The sequence below is a fragment of the Quercus lobata genome, chromosome 6, assembly GCF_001633185.2.
Source record: "Quercus lobata isolate SW786 chromosome 6, ValleyOak3.0 Primary Assembly, whole genome shotgun sequence".
NCBI lineage: Eukaryota > Viridiplantae > Streptophyta > Magnoliopsida > Fagales > Fagaceae > Quercus > Quercus lobata.
Window position 1 is genome coordinate 37,322,997 of NC_044909.1, and position 19,924 is coordinate 37,342,920.

The window sequence follows — 19,924 nt, forward strand, 5'->3', positions numbered from 1 at the left end:
TTTTTATTTTTTAAATACAATAGAATTTTAATATATATGCCGATTTTACAAGTTGAGTTAAGTGAAATCCACAATAAGTTTAGAATTTATGCTTGGATTTAAGTGTTTTATACAAGCTCTTAATCACTTTTGACCTTCAACAAAGCATCAATATATGCTCAGATTAATGAATACAATCAAATTATATAATTGCTCCTGGAATAACAATTATAAAAGAATTCTAATGCAGTACTCTTAATGCACAAGATTAAAATAACTTACTATGTCATTTTACCGTGCAAGTGATCTTAAACATATAATTTTGCCTAAAAAAATCCATTAAAATGAACCCTGAAACATACAAAATTTCATTTTTGTTTATTTTTTTACAATAGTAAGTACTAAGTATAAATAAATAAAAAAGTACCATCATAATTCAAATTTTGATTATCTTTTGTTATTAGAACTGGAATTTTTTTTTTTTTTTATTCATCAATAAGAGGAAGTCTTTTCTCCTCACTTAAAACCATCACCTTCTGGCAAATTTCTTATGGAAGTAATGAATTATTAAGCTATTTGGCACCCATATTAACACAACTTATCTAACCGCTAAAGATAGGGAACACAAGCCATTCAAATAGTATTGTAGAGAACCCGCAATCCAAGGTATATATCAAACCAAGAAATAACAAGATTGTTATGTGTTTGGAGTTCATAATTTTTTTTGTAATAGGGAATTCACACCGTTGGCACCTGACAGAATCTTCTCCAAATCAAAATCAATTTAAAAGAAAGTTTTGTATATTTAAGATTAGCAAAAAATAAAAAAGTTTTGTATATTTAAATGTCGTTGCACCATGTAATTTTAAGGGTCAAATGAACCATCTCCATTTTAATTTTATAGATGATCAAAATTGTCATTTGGAGTAAAACTTTGTCTAATTGATCAAGTCCATTAATCACAAAAAAATTCATGTCATAAGAGGAAGGTGAAGGAAATAGATATGGTGGGGCCCTGGTGCCTATGCTCTGTTTGTGAAGCTAGGAGGAACCAGAGACACAGAGTGGGATAACGAATACATCAGCAACCACCAAAACCAAACCTCGGGCAGCGACAAATCCCAAGCCAAAATCTCACCACCCCCATATACCACACACACACACACACACAAAACGATACATTAACAAAGCGAGATAGAGAGCTTTTAGAGAGAGAGAGAGAGAGAGAGATATGGCAATGGCAATGGCGCTTCGCAGGCTTGCCTCATCCATTGACAAGCCGATTCGCCCTATCTTCAATGGCGGTTCCCTCTATTACATGGTTTTCTTTCTTTCTTTCTTTCTTTCTTTCTTTTGTGTTCCTAAACATTTCCTTTCTTACAACTTATTATCGTTGGTTTTGTTTCATAATTGACAGTCATCTTTGCCTAACGAGGCTGTGTACGAGAAGGAAAAAACCCGTGTCACTGTAAGCTTATTTCTTTAATCTCCAGTTCCACTCCAACATAGCTTTATTATATATGTACTTTTATTTATGTTTTATTACACATGTACGTGTTCACTGCATTTCCTACTTTGCTCTGTTTTTTTTTTTTTTTTTTTTTTTTTTTTTTTAACTTTTCCCTTACTAGTCTTTTCTTTTTTATTTTTTATTTTAATACAGTGGCCGAAGCAATTGAATGCTCCCCTGGAAGCTGTTGATCCCGAGATTGCGAACATTATAGAGCTAGAGAAAGCTAGACAATGGAAGGTACACTTACTCATTCTCTGTTAATCTTTGGACATGTTGGGCTCATTTGTTAGTTTGATTAGGAGTAATCGTTCCAAACAACTCATACATTTGAGGTTGATTTTAGTTCAAACTCCGGTAAACAAATCACCAAATAATGTAAAGTGCAGAAAAATAAACAACACAGGCAATTTGTTTACTGACTGAAAAACCAATGGACAATTCTAATGGAAAAAACGTTATCACCAACCCAATAGAATTGAAATTTATACAACTGATTGCTACCCTTGGTAGTAGTACTTTCATATGTGACCCCACACTACTCCGAGCTACTTTGACTCTTCTAATCTGGAATCTCTAGCAAGAAATGCATCTGTGACTTCAATGACCACCTTGAAAACTCTTCTCTGTTTTACAACAGGTAAAACACTGTAGCTTTTGCCTTGATCGCCAAAAAAAGCTTCCTCTTGAGGTTTGAATTATGAACTCACATATTGGTGAAATTAGGTTTAGGGTTTTCTCTTTTGTAGTGCACGGCACAAGCTGTCTAAAACTCTATTTTCATCAACTATTATGTGCTCTTATATAGTTTAGCATGTAGGGCACAAAGTCCTACTTAACAACTGACTAAATGGGCTTGTCAGCTTGATGAGACTTAGGTTTCCCGATCCTTGGTTGAAAGAGGCTTATTTACGAGTCGATTGAGAGAGAATCAAGAAAAAACCGCAATTGCCTTTATCTTGAGCTGAATCTTAGACTTGGTCTTGAACTTGATTTACAATGTTACAACTCAATCAAGACCTACATTGTCATGGATTTGCCAACACAATACCTAACATTTTTTTTTTTTTTTTTTTGTGGAGGGGTGAAACTTTTTATGTGTATTGTGTAATTCATTTAAAAAGTTAATAAATTCTTAGTTTTTTGTACCCTTTATATGAGAACATAATTTAGAATTTATTTATTTTCTCTTGTAAAGTAGTGTGAAAAACCAAATTTAACTAAGCCACATAATTGTATTAGGTTTATGGACAAATTTAAGAATAGAATTAAATTTTTTTCTTTTCTTGCATACTCTAGGTGATAGATGAAGGATTAGGGATTTTTCTATTGACGAATGTGTAATTACAGTTTATTGTGTAATCTAATATCTTATTGGAATTCATTATTGTGTTGGTAAAGGGGCTAGAACTCATTCCCTCAGAGAACTTCACTTCTGTCTCTGTAATGCAAGCAGTTGGATCTGTCATGACTAACAAATACAGTGAAGGGTATCCTGGTGCTAGATACTATGGAGGAAATGAGTACGTGGAGTCTTCTTCATCTCTTGCTTGTGCTTGTCATGGATGTGATTGTGATTTGCATGTTGTTGACCCCTTTAAATTTTTTTATTTTTGAACTTCGCGGTTAAATTTTGACACAGAGAAGCATGGAACTCCCTCACATTTCAGGTACATTGACATGGCAGAATCCTTATGCCAGAAGCGTGCTCTCGAAGCATTTCGGTTGGATCCAGCAAAATGGGGAGGTAAATATGTGCTGCTGTTCTTGCTGATACATCACATGAAATTTGTCTCAAAACCTTTCTGAATCAAATAAATGGTTAGCTGTAACTATGTTTAGGGATGGCATTTTACATGAAATTACCCGTTCTTATGTCTCATGGACATGATAAGAAGTAACTTACTAAATTTTAGGTTTGGTGGCAAATGGAGATATGTTATTGGACAGTTGCTTAATAGGAAATTTAATGGGATTGACTTTTCTTAGTATGTGATGGCTAACAAGTTCTCCTAAATTCATATCACCTTTGTCGTTGTAGTGAACGTGCAGCCTCTATCTGGCTCTCCAGCCAATTTTCAAGTTTACACTGCATTGTTAAAACCTCATGATCGAATCATGGCACTTGATCTTCCTCATGGTGGGCATCTATCCCATGGATATCAGGTATTTACAGCTTTCATATAAATGAATTTGGACTATTATCTCCCTTGAAGATCAGTAGGCATCATTTCCCCAAATTTCAGTAACATTTCTTTTATTTGGGAAGTCATCATAGCTGTGTGGCGTACGATGATCATAAAATTTAATCTTGTTGAGTTTTGAACTTTAAAGTGGATTTAGTCTTTTGCTTGTAACAAAATTTGATTAACTCTCCTTGTTTGTGACACTATCTTTGGCTTATCTTATAACCTTACATTGTTTCTTTTGCTGCTGTGCAGACTGACACCAAAAAGATATCTGCAGTCTCTATATATTTTGAGACAATGCCATATCGATTGGATGAGAGCACTGGCTATATTGACTATGACCAGGTAGCTTTTCAGCTCAACTCCCTTATTTATTTTCAAATCCCCCATATCTATGTGTAAGTGTAAATTGTGTAACATGAAAAGATGTGAATCACAGTTGGAGAAAAGTGCCACACTATTCAGACCAAAGTTGATAGTAGCTGGTGCTAGTGCTTATGCACGGCTATATGATTATGCACGTATTCGTAAGGTAATATATTGATCTCTATCAAGAAATTATCGTGCATTAGTGTATATGGTTTTTAGCTAATGATTGACTTGAGAATCCAAGGTAACATTTTTTTGCTGTTTGATAGGTCTGTGACAAACAGAAAGCTATATTGTTAGCAGATATGGCACACATTAGCGGGCTGGTGGCAGCTGATGTCATCCCATCTCCTTTTGAGTATGCGGATGTAGTGACCACCACAACTCACAAGTCACTTCGTGGGCCACGTGGAGCAATGATTTTCTTCAGGAAGGGGGTAAAAGAGATTAACAAACAAGGGAAAGAGGTATATTTGTTCTTGCCATGTTGACCCCATTTTTTACTTGTTATAATTTACTTTTCCCTTAATATTGTGATGAATTTTATGAAATAAATCAAAAGTTTATACTTTTTGCTTTTCCTGAAGGTATTATATGATTATGAAGACAAAGTAAATCAGGCTGTATTTCCTGGACTTCAAGGTGGCCCACATAACCACACAATTTCTGGTTTAGCAGTTGCATTGAAACAGGTTGGCAGCTAATAAGATTGTCATCATTTAATTATTTCCATAATAGTAGATTTTGTTCCAATTATTTGCAGCAGAAAGGAATCCACACCACTTACAGTTTTTATTAGAATTGAGGTTTTTTGGGTTGTGTCGAACCGTGTGCCTTACCGATCCATCCAACGACCAATTGGTGAAGATGAAGGGGTACAAATCTTTTATAGCATTCGATCGCAAACCAAGTCCATTGGTATTGGAGCGAATTATGAAATCCCTCACAATCCCCCCCTTACAATGTGGCTTCAATGACTTGAACCTATGACCGGGCTCTGATACCACTTGTCGGACCATGTGCCTTAACGATCCATCCAACGACCAATTGGTGAAGGATGAGGGGGCACAAATCTTTTATAGCATTTGATCATAGACCAAACCCATTGATATTGGAGCGAATTGTGAAATTCCTCACAGGTTGCATTGTGACCACTCCCCCAAAAGAGGTTGTTTCATAGTAATGCATACTATAGTGGACATTAAATTGGTTTTGAATGTTGAAGTTCCCAACAAAGTGAGTTCTTGTATTTTTTTTTTCCCCTTTATTGCACATTCTAAATGGTGCTAGGTTCATATTGTTTGATGGGGCAGTTGATACATGCTGGTGCAAAGGCATTATTGCATGAATAGTGTTTTGCCTGAAGCTCATGGTACATTTTATGAGATTCACAGAATGGGAGTGGAAGTGCCAAATTGGTTGGAAAAAAAAAATGAAAATACTTTAATAGATGTGCTTAAAAAGAAATTTTTAGGACCATCCCACCCCACTTTTATTTTTTGGGATGGGAGGAAAAATATATATATATATATATATATATAATTAGTTTGTCCATCACTCGGGCTCTTTTCAATATTTTCAAAATCACACTTCTTATTTTCTTAATCTGTCTGGATGTAGGCTACAACTCCAGAATACAGAGCCTATCAAGAGCAAGTTCTCAGCAATTGCTCAAGATTTGCACAGGTATAATATTTATGAGATATAGCAAAACTTATGCTTGAATCAAAATTTTGTAAATACAACTTTACCTTGTTGACTTACATTGGATTTTGTAATTAATATGATGTTCTCTTATCAGTGGATGGGTCTAATTAATTTGTTTCTATTATTTTATTGTTGAAATTTTGCAGACTCTGGTTGAGAAGGGTTATGAGCTAGTTTCTGGTGGTACTGAGAACCACCTTGTTTTGGTGAATTTAAAGAACAAGGTAACCAAGGCAACCTTTTTTTTCTTTTTCTTTTTAATCTCTTGACTTTTCTAGAGAGGCTTTGATACTAAAATTTGTGTCTTATGAAATCACCAACACTACCATTTAGTTGTGCTTTACATTAGACAACAACTTTGAAATAAATCTGCTACTGAATTTTGGTTAAAAGACAATACCAAGTGTCCTGGCAAAATGCATTAAAGACGTCAACTTTCTCAGATAGACATAGGATGAATAATTAACACAACTGTTATTAATTTCTCTGTGTACAGGGTATTGATGGCTCCAGAGTTGAAAAGGTCTTGGAATCTGTTCACATTGCAGCCAACAAAAATACTGTTCCTGGAGATGTATCTGCCATGGTTCCTGGTGGCATCAGGATGGGTAAAGGCTTTTCATTTATCAGATTGTACTTCTTTAATTATTGCTTAATAATTTAACCTGATGAATTCTTGTGAACTTCAGGAACTCCTGCTCTTACTTCTAGGGGATTTGTTGAAGAGGATTTTGCAAAGGTAGCAGAATTCTTTGATGCTTCTGTGAAGTTGGCAGTCAAGATCAAGGCAGAAACCAAAGGTATCTTTGATATTTAAAGTTCATGCTTCTTGGTCTTGTGTTTGTCTGATCACCAGTCATATGGACATGTACACGTGCTTGTGTTTGTAATGGTTGGTGTGGGGAAAATCTAGGCGCTTGAATCCTGCTTATATAGGGTTAATTGTGGTGTAAAAACCAGGAACAAAGTTGAAGGACTTCTTGGCTGTACAGTCTGCTCCTCACTTCCAATCTGAGATCACAAAGCTCCGCCATGAAGTTGAGGCATATGCAAAGCAATTTCCTACAATAGGGTTTGAGAAAGAATCCATGAAGTACAAGGACTGAGAAAGAAATCCTGTTGTGTTAGGTAACTTATCACCTGATTATCTTTAGAGTCTTGCATTCGTGCTTACGAGGCCACTGTAATAGGGTTAAATCATATTTTTTGTTTGTACTTTTTTTAATTGAGAATAATCTATCAAGAACAAAATGGTAGAATTTTAAAGAATGTAACTAATATTAGACAATCTGACTGATGATTAAGAGACTGAAAATAGGATCTCCAATGGGACAAACATGGTGTTAAGTTCAGCAACTCTCACAGGTTCTGTGGCTGGGGCATAGTTTTATGTTCATTGGGATGTGTCCATAGGAGTGTTGTGTACTTGAGGACATGCAGAGAAGAACAATGGAGAGTCGTAGATAGGATTACCTTTGAAAAATGTTCATTTTAATTTGAAATATGTCCTTGGGCTTCAAAGCATCGTTGATAATAAAAATGAAAAGGTAATTATGACATTATTTGTAAGAATGATCTATACATGCAGATATTCTACACATTAGAGGGCTAATATAACATATTTCCAGGGCCCCAAACTATTTGATACATTTGGACTTGAGTCAGTTGAGTGATACCTAAAAGTAGAAAGTAATGCTTTACTCTGCCCTTCCGTTATCTACATCTTTGTAGTGTCTTCGTTTAATATCCTTTTGATTGTTACTTTTGAGGTAGATGGCAGATCACATCATGTTCTGTTTATATATACTTTTCAGTTTTGTTCTAACTGCACATTCTTTTTTCTGGGAACAGGCAGTACAAGCAAAAATCAAGAGAGAGTTCCTAGTTGACAAAGGGAAGGACCATATGTCAAGGATACGTATTTAGAGCCTTAATGTATAAATCCATCAAACCATGATCTGGATATTCATGAATCGTATATAAACATATTAACTGAGGCTTTGCAATGCCACAAACTAGCCTTGATCTGAAATGCAGCTACTTCTTTATCCCTATGATGTATTTAGTTAAGGCAAACTCTGATATGCTCTTTCACAATTGAAAATTTACCTTCATAAACCCCCTCAGCAGAGCCCTTTGGTGACAAAAGTTGCAGGGACTTTTACCAAGAGGATTTGTTGAGGTGATATGTCAATTTAACAACTAGAAATATCACTTGTTAAAGTATTTTGTTGTCAATAAAAGAACATGTTCAATCTCGCCTATACCAAAAAGAAACTCATTAGTATTTTGACCTAACGGTAAAGATTAATTGTAGTCGGTAAATATTTAACTCAACACAATATGTATTAACTTAGGAGAACCACATTAAAATCTAGAAATAGCGATCTCGTTAGATAAACAATTGGAACACTAAGGTGTCTCTCCTTTCACTAAGGGACATTGCTCAAACACTAACATCTCTCAAGTCTATTGCTAGTTGATCACTCTTTCCCTTTCTGCCTCCCCCTTGAACTTGGTAGGAGGGTATTTATAGAGGAGACTTGAGTTCTTTCCCCTAGAAATTGGGGTTGGGAGGATGATTCTATCCACCTCCCCTACTTTTGTGAGAGTGAAGGGATGGGTATAGGGCTAATCCTACTATCCCTATCGTTTAAATGGGTCATTCAGCATTAAATGCATCATGACTATCAATAGGTGACAATAATAAATACAGAGACAACGGTTAGCTTTCTCTAAACATTATCCAAGAACCAAACCAAGGAGATCAATATTATGTGTCCAAGAATTCCCTTTGGGATTTCGCCCAAGGAGATGCTAATAAGGGTTCGGTTGGCCTTAATGGCACGTGATGGGGTTCCATATGATATACCACAAGGAAGTGCAAGCATGCTAGAGTTCATGTTTAATTAAGTAATTATATTGGATATTGCCAAGGGATTTCCCTGCATTGCTATCATAAAATGAATGCCATATATATATATATATATATTAATAAAATCCCTAAAAAAATGCTTTTAAAAAACACTTACAAATTTGTTTTGTGGATAGAGAGAAATAAAAATGCCAAACTTAATTGTAAAAAAATTGTTCCCATAAACTTATTCAATGGAAAATGGTAACATTATAAATTATTTTCATTCTAAGAAAATGGTGTTTTAATCTTGGATTATGTTAATGAGTGCCCCCGAGATTGGGCTACCCCGTCTGAGACCATCTGACGCCCTGGGGTGTAATATAGCCATAAAGGCCCCCATTTTTTGTTTTCTCAAAAAAAAAAAAAAAATGTTAATGAGTGCCCTTTAGAGAATTGGTTAACAATCATTTTTAATAAAGTTTTGACACCACTTTTATTGGGAAATAAAAAAAGCTGTCAAAACATTATTATTATTATTTTTTCTATAAAACTTTCTTTAAATGAATTATTAACTAATGCTCTAATGACATTCGTTAGCATTTCTCTTTAATCTTTAACGAAATTATTTCATTCTTTATCTATAAGATATTTCAAAAATTCATAAATCGATAATGTGGTGAATGGAACTGAGGACTTTCGAGTTTACAGAACTTAAAATCCATTAAACCTGCCGCCCAAAGTCGGACCTCATCATTAATTAACCGCAGGCAATCTTCATAGTCAAAAACCAAAAACGACATTGATCCAACCTATAACAGAGGAAAGAAACTCCAAGTTAACTGAATTTCAAATGTAAAGAAACGGTAAATACTATCAGAGTGTAAGTGAAGGTGCAAGTGAAACTGTTGATCACAAGGAAGTAGCAAGAGCAGAGTGTGAGAACAGTGGAGCTTGATTTGAGTAATGGGCACTGCATAAACAACATTGGTAGCTTCTGTGTTGTAGCATTATGAGCAACGACCTGTAGCTTAGCATTTGTTTTGATTGTATAAGTGATCACACGTGGGACTGTTAGTTATTTGTATATACTCACATGTAAGAGTTAGTTTCAGGTAGTTATTTTTTTTTTTTTTTTGATAGCCAACATATCACTGAATTCATTGATAAGGACCAAAGTCCATTGCAATTACATCATTTTGAATTTGGAGTTCAATAACAGGGGGAGTATCCTCTACCCATATATTACAATCATCAACAAACAATGCATTCCTAGCAAGAGAGTGTGCAGCCCCATTGATGTTTCTCCTCACGTGCTCAGCCCTCCACGCCTTGAAATGACTTAAGCACCACCTAGAGCCTTCAACAATCTTTTGGATAGCTAAGGCAGGAACAACATTCCCTTTAAGTGCATCCATCACTAATTGAGAGTCCCCTTCCACCATTACCTCCTTCAATCCCAAGTCCCACGCGAAGAGAATACCAATTTCAGCAGCTTTTGCTTCAGCTTCTAAGGCACCCCAAGGCAGATTTATCTTCTTACACAGTGCACCCATCATCTGGCCTTTATTATTTCTGATAACCACACCAATTCCACAGCACCTCTGCTCCTTAAACACAGCAGCATCCACGTTTGCCTTATACATACCTTAAGGGGGAGGGGTCCAATGATGAACCCGAGTGGCTGGTTGAGTCTTTTGGCCCTCGGATAGCCATGCTACCCGGTACTCTTTCACATACATCCTTGCTTCCCTTTCAATGGTTTTTCCACTCTTACATGTGCCCTCAAACCTAACAGAATTCCTATTATTCCACAGAAGCCAAGCCGTGACAGCAAACTTCTCCCAATCCATCTCCCCTGCAGATGTCATAAGCTGCCAAACCACATCAATGAAATCCATGGGGGGGCGGTCTAGATTGCCAATCCTGAGCTTTGACTCACTCCATGCTTCTCTCGCTACTCTACATCCCCATAAGATATGCCCCGACGACTCACACTCCCCACACAAGTCACAATTGTCCTCCAAAATAACCTTTCGGTACTTAAGACAATGTTTTGTAGGCAGGACATTTTTGCAAGCACGCCATAAGAAGTGCTTAACTTTGTTTGGGCACTTTAAACTCCAAACCAACTTCCAAATCATCTCCATATGGGATGTATCCGAGCAACCAGGTCTGCCATCACTACCCTTAGAGACCTCAAGGTACCGGACAGCCACTTTGTAAGCACTCTTGACGGATAAGGTGCCATTGGGGGTGAAAGCCCACACTTGGGAGTCAACCGGGTTCATGGAGCTTAAGGGAATGCTTAGGATGGCCTCTGCTTCTAAAGGGAGGAAGATGCTTCTTACCAACTCACTTTTCCATTCTGCTTTATCTTGAGCAATCAGGTTGGCCACGCACTCCCCAACATCCATTGTAGGCCTGGGAGAAATGATTCTGCCTGATCCCGAAGAAGTAAGCCACGCATCCTCCCAGATTTTGATACTCTTTCCATCATCCACACACCATCTAATACCATCCCTAAGCACCGGTTTGGCTACCATCAAGCTTCTCCAAATGTAGGAGGGGTTTTTCCCCACCTGAGCATCCAAAAAAGAAGTTTTTGCAAAATACTTCGCTTTGAGTACTCTGTGGATTAGAGAATCAGGTCTTTGCTGAATCCTCCAACCATGTTTGGCCAGAAGCGCAAGATTAAACGCTCTCAAGTCACGAAAGCCCATACCCCCGTCCTTCTTTGGTTTGCACAAGTTTTCCCACGAAACCCAAGCTATCTTCTGAGCACTATCCTTCTTCCCCCACCAGAAACCCCCAACCAAAGAATTAATCTCCGAGCACAAAGTATCCGGAAGCTTGAAACAATTCATGGTGTATGTAGGGGTGGCTCGTGCAACGGCCTTTATCAGAACTTCCCTACCGGCATTGGACAGTAACTTCCCCTTCCAGCTCGCTATTTTTCTGCTTACTTGGTCTTTGATACGATTGAAAGCCTTCTTCTTACCCCGACCCACCATCGGAGGTAACCCTAAATATTTCTCATGTTGTTGAACAATCTGCGCACCAAACATATTCTTCACCCCATCTTGGATATCCCCCCTTGTGTTCTTGCTGAAAAACAAGGACGTTTTATCCTTGTTGATCTTCTACCCCGACACCTTCTCATAGGTATCCAGAACCTCTGCCACCTGCTTGCATTCCTCCAATGTAGCTCTACAAAATATTATACTATCGTCCGCAAAGAAGAGGTGCGAAACCGACGGAGCTTGTTTATTTACCCCCACTCCCCTTAGCAGCCCCATAGCCTCCTTCTTTCTAATCAACGCCGACAACCCTTCCGCACACAAAAGGAACAAATAAGGGGAGATGGGGTCGCCTTGGCGAAGCCCCCTAGAGGGTGTGATTTTCCCTCTTGGTTCACCATTGATAAGAATCTCATAGGACACCGTAGTAACGCACATCATGATAAGGGATATCCACCTCTCGCAAAATCCCATTTTTCTTATAATGGCCTCAAGATAGCCCCACTCTACCCGGTCGTAGGCTTTGCTCATGTCCAATTTAATGGCCATTAAGCCTTCCTTCCCTTTCTTCCTTTTACCAATTGTATGCATAGTTTCGAACGCCACCACTACATTATCTGAAATTAGACGCCCCGGCACAAAGGCACTCTGTGCATCGGTAATTACCTTATCAAGAATCCTTTTCAATCTATTCGCTAAAATCTTCGAAATCAACTTATAAATCACATTACATAGGCTGATTGGGCGATAATCCGTAATCTTTTGTGGATTTTTGATTTTCGGAATTAGACAAATATATGTATTGTTAAAGTCCTTAGGCATTACCCCTGTATTCAAAGCTTGCAGCACACAATTTGAAACACAAACACCAACAATATTCCAATATTTTTGGTAAAAGATGGGAGACATACCATCCGGTCCGGGGGACTTCGTAAGGTGCATTTGTTGGAGCGCATGCCAAACCTCGTCCGCTTTAAAATTTCCCAGCAGTGCATCGTTCATCTCAGGTGTCACCCTTTCGCCTACAGCCTCCAAGCTTGCTTCAAAACATGAAGGATGGTCGGAACTAAAAATCGAAGAGAAGTAATCCAGGATGATCTTCTCCGTTGCTCCCTGTTCCTCTTGCCAACAGCCTTTCTCATCCAACAAGCCTCCAATCCTATTTCTCCTCTGTCTTTGGCTGGCGGAAGCGTGGAAAAATTTTGTATTCCTATCTCCGTTCTGTAGCCAGAGAACCCGAGATCGTTGGTTCCACATGATTTCTTCCCTGATATGAAGCTCATTTAATTCTCTACGGACTGCACTAATCTCCTCAGCTGTCTCGTGGAGCAAGTTAAGGGATTCAAGCTGCTGGAGGCGATCTTGTTTCTGCTTTAACTTCTTATTCACATTCCCGAATTTATTCTGATTCCACCCTACAAGATTACTTTGGCACCTTTTGAGCCTATCTTGGACGGACATAGCAGCCTCCTCTGTATTCAAATTCCAAGCCATATCCACAACTTCTTTGCACTCTGCCTCTCTCACCCACATTGCTTCAAACATGAATCTCTTTTTCCTTTTCTTCTGCTGCTGACTCTTGTTCAGGGATAAAGCCAACAAATAGTGGTCTGAAGCCGACATCGAAATGTGAAAAACTGTGGCTTCGGGAAAAAGCTGGAACCAAGCTTCATTGGCCACCATTCTGTCAAGCCGAAGAAGCTTACGTTGCTCCCCATGTCGTCCGTTGCACCAAGTAAACTCCTGCCCCACAAATCCTAAATCAACCAGACCGCACCTGCTAAGCACATCACGAAAGGCCCTTATTTGATTTGCATCCCTTTCCCTCCAGCCTAACTTCTCATTTGGATGCAAAATCTCATTAAAATCCCCACACACCACCCACGACATACAACATTGGGCATAGAGGGCTTCTATTAATTGCCACGAACTCTGCCTCTTGCTTGTATCCGGATGCCCGTAGAAACCGGAGATTCTCCACGGACCATTCTTACTCTCCCCATGAACTACAACGTCAATGTGTGAGTGCGAACAACTCTTAAACCGAATATCCGTACCTTCTCTCCAGAGCATCGCTAACCCACCACTCAGACCATTACTCGGAACAATAATCCCCTGCGTAAAGCCTATCTTCTGTTGAAAACCTTTCATCCTGTTGGTGTTCGCCTTTGTTTTCGCCAGAAAAACCACCACGGGGTTTAATTTCCTCACTTCCTCAGTGAGTGTACGGATTACCGGAGGAGTCCCCAACCCCCGACAATTCCAAGCTAACACACTCATGTGGCTCGGTGGTGCTGCACCGCAGCCACCGCCTCTCCGCCATCCATATTCTCATGCTCGTTTGTGATCTCAACTTCTTGAACTTTCCCCTTTCTGCGTTTTGAACTTGTAACATTCGGGTCTAACTCTTGTAGAGGACCTGACCTTTGCGCTTGGTTTTACTTGGGCCAAACGATTTGTTTGGGCTTGGAGTGGTCACTTTCCTGGCCAAGCGTTTCCAGTGGCCACTCGTTGGGCCCAAAGTCTCTGTGACCCAGCCCTTCTCCTGATTATAAATCATGGCAAGTGGGCTTGAGTTGTTATTGGCCCAAGACCCCCCTGCACTTGACTCTAAGCCCAGCTCCTTACCCACTTCCTTACGTGTATCCTGCATAACTGGTTCTTCTTTAGTCTTCTTATCTCCATCCTCTTTCTTCGATGTTTCCCATGACATCTTACCCACTAGATCTGCTTCAGACAGTAAGGGACGCATGCCATTCTTCCCTTTAGGAGTAAGGTTACAATTCACCTTTTCTGTTGTCAGGTTGACCTTACCTCCATCGTGCAAGTTCTTCTCGCTCTGTCCCGTCACCTGTAATTTCCCTGAATTCACGCTAGGGGCATCCCCCTGACAGTGGTTCAGTCCAGTCACGTGAGTATCACCCATTTCCTCTTCTCCCTGTTTTTGGACCATGTCACCGCCGTGCTTCTTCCATATCGGTGCTCCATTATACAGTCTACCTTCCCTGATATTCTCTTCTCCCATGTTTCCTTGATCCCTTCCGCCCCTTCTTCCTGGATCCCCTCTAAGCCACGCTCCATATTGCAACTCCTCTCCACCTGCTTTGTTTTCCGTCCCTACAATTTCCTTGCATTCTTTCATGCCATGATCCAGTCTCCCACATTGGTAGCAGAAATTAGGTAACCGTTCGTACTTGAAAAATACCCATCTAGATTCTCCTCCTTCAATGGTTACCTTCTTCCCCCTAACCAGCTTTTTTGTAGCATCAACCCAAACTCTTACCCTCAAATACTTACCCCACTGCACTCCCTTCTCAGGCACATCCACATCGAGCACCCTTCCAATTTTTCCACCTATCTCCATTCCAGATTCTCGAGTCATGCTCATCAAAGGAAGATTGTATATCTGCACCCAAAACGGAGTCCACTTTATGGTAATATCCTTTGGAACTCTTTCACCCTCAAACTCCTGTAGAAGTACTAGTTGTTTTTCATAACTCCAGGGACACATCTCCAAAATTCGTCTTTTGTCCCTGCCATCTCCAAACTCTACCAAGTACAGATCCTCATCAATCTCAGATATCCATACACCCCTGTTCGGTTTCCATAACATTTTCAGATGTTTACGCAGTGCATCCAGGACAATGATACGCTGCGTGAGGATCTTCATTACCAAACAATTTTTCCCAATCTCTCTCGTTGCCCTTGTGCTTTCACTTCCCAATTCGATATCCTCTCCCTCTTCTTCTGTAAATGTTAACTTACTCCACAATGCTTCCAACTCGTCAGCCATCCTTCAATCAAACCACCCACCCTCAGAACCAGTCGAGAGGGGTTACCTATACTAGTCTCACCGTACAGGAGACCACTAAAACTCTTGCAACAGGGGAGAGTGCAAGACTGCTACTGCCCCTACATGCCAAAGCAAGAGAGGATTGAAATGAATGAAATTCTGATCTCTGTTATATATATAGCATTGTACTCTCTTTTTGTAATGAATGAAATACAGAATTTCTTCATTTCTCTGATAAATACCAAATAGAGCATTGAAAGGATTTACACATGCATCGCTTCCCAAAGTCCCTTTCCAATACCAGGTTCGTTCCCACACAGTTCACACTCTCACTCCGCCAACTCAATGCAAGATCCAGTAGTCGTTGCCATCCCAAGAGCGACAATGACGACAACATTCATAGAAGAGAGGACAATCAAGGTGCGCCTTTACATCTATACAAGAGCAAGGGCCAGCACATCCTCACTAACCCACGAGTCCTTGACTCCATTGTCCGAAAATCCCATATAAAACCCACTGATACGGTCCTTGAGATCGGACCCGGTACCGGGAATCTCACGCTGAGGCTTCTACAAGCTGCCAGGAAGGTTGTTGCTGTCGAAATCGATAAACGAATGGTTGAGATTCTCCACAAACGCGTTGCCGAGAAGGGGTTTGAAGATCAACTCACTGTGAGTTAGCATGTCTATTACATGTTCGATGAAATGCCTAGCTTAAAGTTTTGAGCTTGTGCACGAGTCAATTATTGAGAATGAGCTGCATTTGCATATGGGTTTTGCAGGTTATATGTAAAGATGCGTTAAAGACTGAGTTTCCTCAATTTGATCTTGTGGTGGCCAACATTCCTTATGGAATATCTTCGCCTTTGGTGGCTAAGTTGGTATATGGGGATAAACCATTTAGGAGCGCCACGCTTCTCCTTCAAAAAGAGTTTGCGCGGAGACTGTTGGCTAATCCTGGTGATTCAGAGTTCAATCGCTTGGCGGTAAATGTGAAGCTGGTGGCTGATGTGGAGTTTGTCATGGATGTAAGTAAAAGGGACTTCGTTCCATGTCCAAAGGTTGATTCCTCCGTGATTATTATCCGTCCCAAAGCTGAAATTCCTGATGTGAATCTGGATGAGTGGTTGGCCTTCACGAGAACCTGTTTTTGTAAGAAAAATAAGACGCTGGGTGCTACATTTAAGGGGAAGAGGAAGGTGTTAGAGTTGTTGAGACTGTCCAGAACAACTTGCTCAACCGAAAGTGCTAACAATGATGACAATTATGACTGCAGCAATAATGCTGCTGCTGATGATGATGAAGAAGTGGATAGTGATGAAGTAGACTGTTATTCATCTTCTTGCTCAGAGACACAAATGAGTGTGTTCAAGGACAAGATCATAGGAGTTCTAAAATCAGGTGGTTTTGAAGCTAAGAGGCCTTCAAAGCTGTGTAACAAGGAGTTACTGCATTTACTTGCATTATTCAATCAAGCTGGAATATATTTTTATGATCAATCAAAGCCTAGGATTAGGGATGCAGACAGTATAGAACTTGCTGCAGCTTTCAGTTCATAGCAATACTACCTTCTTCCTCTATTATTTGTTTCTTTCTTTTTTTTTTCTTTTTTTTTTTTTTATTTTTTGCTTCCTAGGTTTGGTAACTGTAAGGATGTTGACGACAGGAAAATCAGGCAGTAGAAATTTCTATTTGCCTAATCATTTTGAATGAATTAAAAAAAAAAAAAAAGACGACAAATCTAGTATACATTATAACGTTGTTATTTTGATGCTATTCGAGCTTAGATGCACCTGGGTGCTAGACTGCTAATCTAGTTCGTTTATTTGCTTCTCAAAAAAAAAAAAAGTTCGTTTATTTGCGGGCACAGACAACATGAACAAAAGTTATATATTTACAAAAAAAATTTCATGGAATGCAATGCTTTCCTGAGAAACAAATTAAACTGAACTACCCATGCGATCATCATGCAAAAGAGGTCCCAGTCCGTTTCTTGGAGTATCCAAAATGGTGATGGTAATTGATCCAAATTCGTTCAACTCTTTCCCCTTGGTGAGTGATGGGGTTTCAACTGGCATTGCCTACAATGGGGTGCCATTGAAAATATGTTTATGCATTTAGATATGTGGACGGAATTTGGAATCATACACGTTGTTCAAAAAATATATTAATAAAAAACCCTCAGGAAGAGGAAACATAAACACATAAAACAGGTGGGGCTATTTTTTTTTTTTTTTCTTCCTTTTGTTGATAATTCAATAGTTACAATGGTGAAGTTGGGATTTAAATCCTATGCATCTTTTGCTGAAGAAATTTAAGTGTAATAAAATGTCCAAACTATTTTCAATCTTTTCATAACTCTTTCTAGACAGACTTTAGGTGTAGGAACAAGTGGAGGCACATGATCCCCCAAAAGTTCTCAATTCTATATAATATGAACCATGAAAATTTGCTGGACCCTTAAAATACACTAGTTGACTCCCATTAAAAAACAGTCCCCCCACCCCCTCAAACTATACATTTTCAATCTTTTCATGACTCTTTCTTGACAGACTTTAGGTGTAGACAGGGGCGGAGGCACATGCGCCCCCCGCCCCCCCCCCCCCAAAATTTCTCAATTCTTTATAATATGAACCATGAGAATCTGCAAAGCCCTTAAAATATACTAGTTGGCCCCCATAAAAAATAGTGCCCCCACCCCCAAAATTATTTTCAATCTTTTCATGATTCTTTCTAGACAGATTTTAGGTGTAGGCAAGGACGGAGGCACATAACCCTCCAAAATTTCTCAATTCTTTATAATATGGACCATGAGAATCTGCTTAGCCCATAAAATATATTAGTTAGCCCTCCCAAACCCACCCCAACCACCCCCCCCTCGGCGGCCCCTCACAAACCCTTCGCTATTCCTTCTTTCTTACTTTTTCCAATATGTGTGCAAGACTTCAAGTTAAAAAAAAAATGTGAATTGTGCATACTGGCAGTTGAGTATTTTTCTTTTTCTCATTTTATCATCATTTCCCCCCGCTTTTGGGCTTGAATTTAGGTGTCAAATAAGTTGTTCCAATATTGATTTTTTTATAGAAGATAATATGGGTTTGTCAAAGAGACGATATACTTTTCTTTTTTAAGATTTCCCATGTCATGTACAATGAGTTTGCTACATGAGTATGTAATACATGATATTAAAAAAAAAAACAAATTTTTTTTTGCTTAAGTTTGCCATTGTTTGTTACTGGTTGATTACTTGATTATGTCTTGAAATGATAATTTTGGTTTATTGGGCTTAAAGGAATAATTGAATAGGGAAAGTAAGCCATGTGGCCCATATCATTGAGAACAAATTATTAATTAAAATTAAAATTTTATGGTTTTTCCAAAATCAATTGTTCCATCATTTCTAATTAAAGATTAAAAAGATGATAATAGATCAATTGTATTCAATGAAAGATCGTCGTTGAGAGCATAACTTTGATGGGATATGCTAATTTATTCTTTTAATATATTTTGTATATCTTTATAGCTAAAAATATATATATCTTTTTTTGGGAAATTTTTTTTTATTAATTTGTATATATTCATTTGAGTTTAGAAAGATTATGATATGTTAAGTTGGATAATTTTATATACAATATATTTATGAAATATGACTAACATAGGAATGCATAATTCGCCCCCCCCAACTAAAAATTCTTGGCTACGCCCTTGGGTATAGGCCATAAAGGGCCCAAATCCATGAACAAACAAAATTGAACCATCAAAAGGATAAACCTTATCACAAAATAAAGAAAATCTCATTGTGACTGACTAAGTGCTAAAATAAACACAAGTAGCCTTGAAGAGGGCTTAGGAACCCCATATCTACCACAAATACTATAAGATTGTGTTTGCTTTGATGTAACATATTTTTTGAAAAATATTTCCCATTTTCAAGTGTTTGGTGTGATGAAAATGCTAGTCAACCTGTAAATTTTTGGTTCATGGGGTGTAAAAGGGTTAATACTTGGGCTCCGGCATAAAACAATTTACGCTTCTTCACTCAACACAACCCGAGCCCCTCCCCCACTCCCACCACCAGCCCCAAGCTCCCAGAATGAACCAATCATGCCTCTCTCTCTCCCTTTTGCATTTGTTAAAAAAAAAAAAAATTCAATTGATTTTTGGATATATTTTGTGAAATCACATTTTGTTTTGGTATTGTGGATTAATAAGACTAGTGTATAATCTCGTGCATATGCACAGATACATTTAAAAATAATCAAAATTACATGTATATAATTTAAAATCTAATTAGAACTACACTCTTCTGTTTTTGCATTCAATAATTTACTTACTACAAAAATTTAAAAAAAAATAGATGGAACACATGCACAAAATTGAACTCCAATTAAAATTAAATTTAGAATTTAATTGAATTTAGACTCTTTAATTTTTGCACCTAATAATTCAATTGAAACAAAAATTTAAAAATTAGATGAGACATGTAATGCAAAATTAGACTCCA

General features: G+C 38.4%; 2 protein-coding genes across 3 annotated transcripts; both read left to right on the forward strand.

Moving 5' to 3' along the window:
- Positions 1-1,012: 1,012 nt before the first annotated feature.
- On the forward strand, positions 1,013-7,808 carry LOC115994277 (serine hydroxymethyltransferase, mitochondrial). Of its 2 annotated transcripts, XM_031118348.1 has the most exons (16): positions 1,014-1,300; positions 1,397-1,447; positions 1,643-1,729; positions 2,891-3,012; positions 3,160-3,236; positions 3,531-3,655; positions 3,931-4,023; positions 4,118-4,210; positions 4,317-4,514; positions 4,635-4,739; positions 5,668-5,733; positions 5,901-5,978; positions 6,251-6,362; positions 6,444-6,554; positions 6,715-6,882; positions 7,606-7,808. In XM_031118348.1, the coding sequence occupies exons 1-15, from the start codon at positions 1,211-1,213 to the stop codon at positions 6,858-6,860; spliced, it is 1,554 nt and encodes a 517-aa protein (XP_030974208.1). In that variant the 5' UTR covers positions 1,014-1,210; the 3' UTR covers positions 6,861-6,882; positions 7,606-7,808. The 2 variants fall into 2 exon arrangements, with proteins under 2 accessions (XP_030974209.1, XP_030974208.1); XM_031118349.1 differs by lacking the exon at positions 7,606-7,808 and having other exon boundaries at positions 1,013-1,300; positions 6,715-6,883.
- Positions 7,809-15,309: 7,501 nt separating this feature from the next.
- On the forward strand, positions 15,310-17,097 carry LOC115995134 (ribosomal RNA small subunit methyltransferase, mitochondrial-like). The gene is made up of 2 exons (XM_031119572.1): positions 15,310-16,092; positions 16,203-17,097. Exons 1-2 carry the CDS (start codon positions 15,691-15,693, stop codon positions 16,977-16,979), a joined length of 1,179 nt encoding a protein of 392 aa, XP_030975432.1. The 5' UTR covers positions 15,310-15,690; the 3' UTR covers positions 16,980-17,097.
- The last annotated feature ends 2,827 nt before the right edge of the window (positions 17,098-19,924 follow it).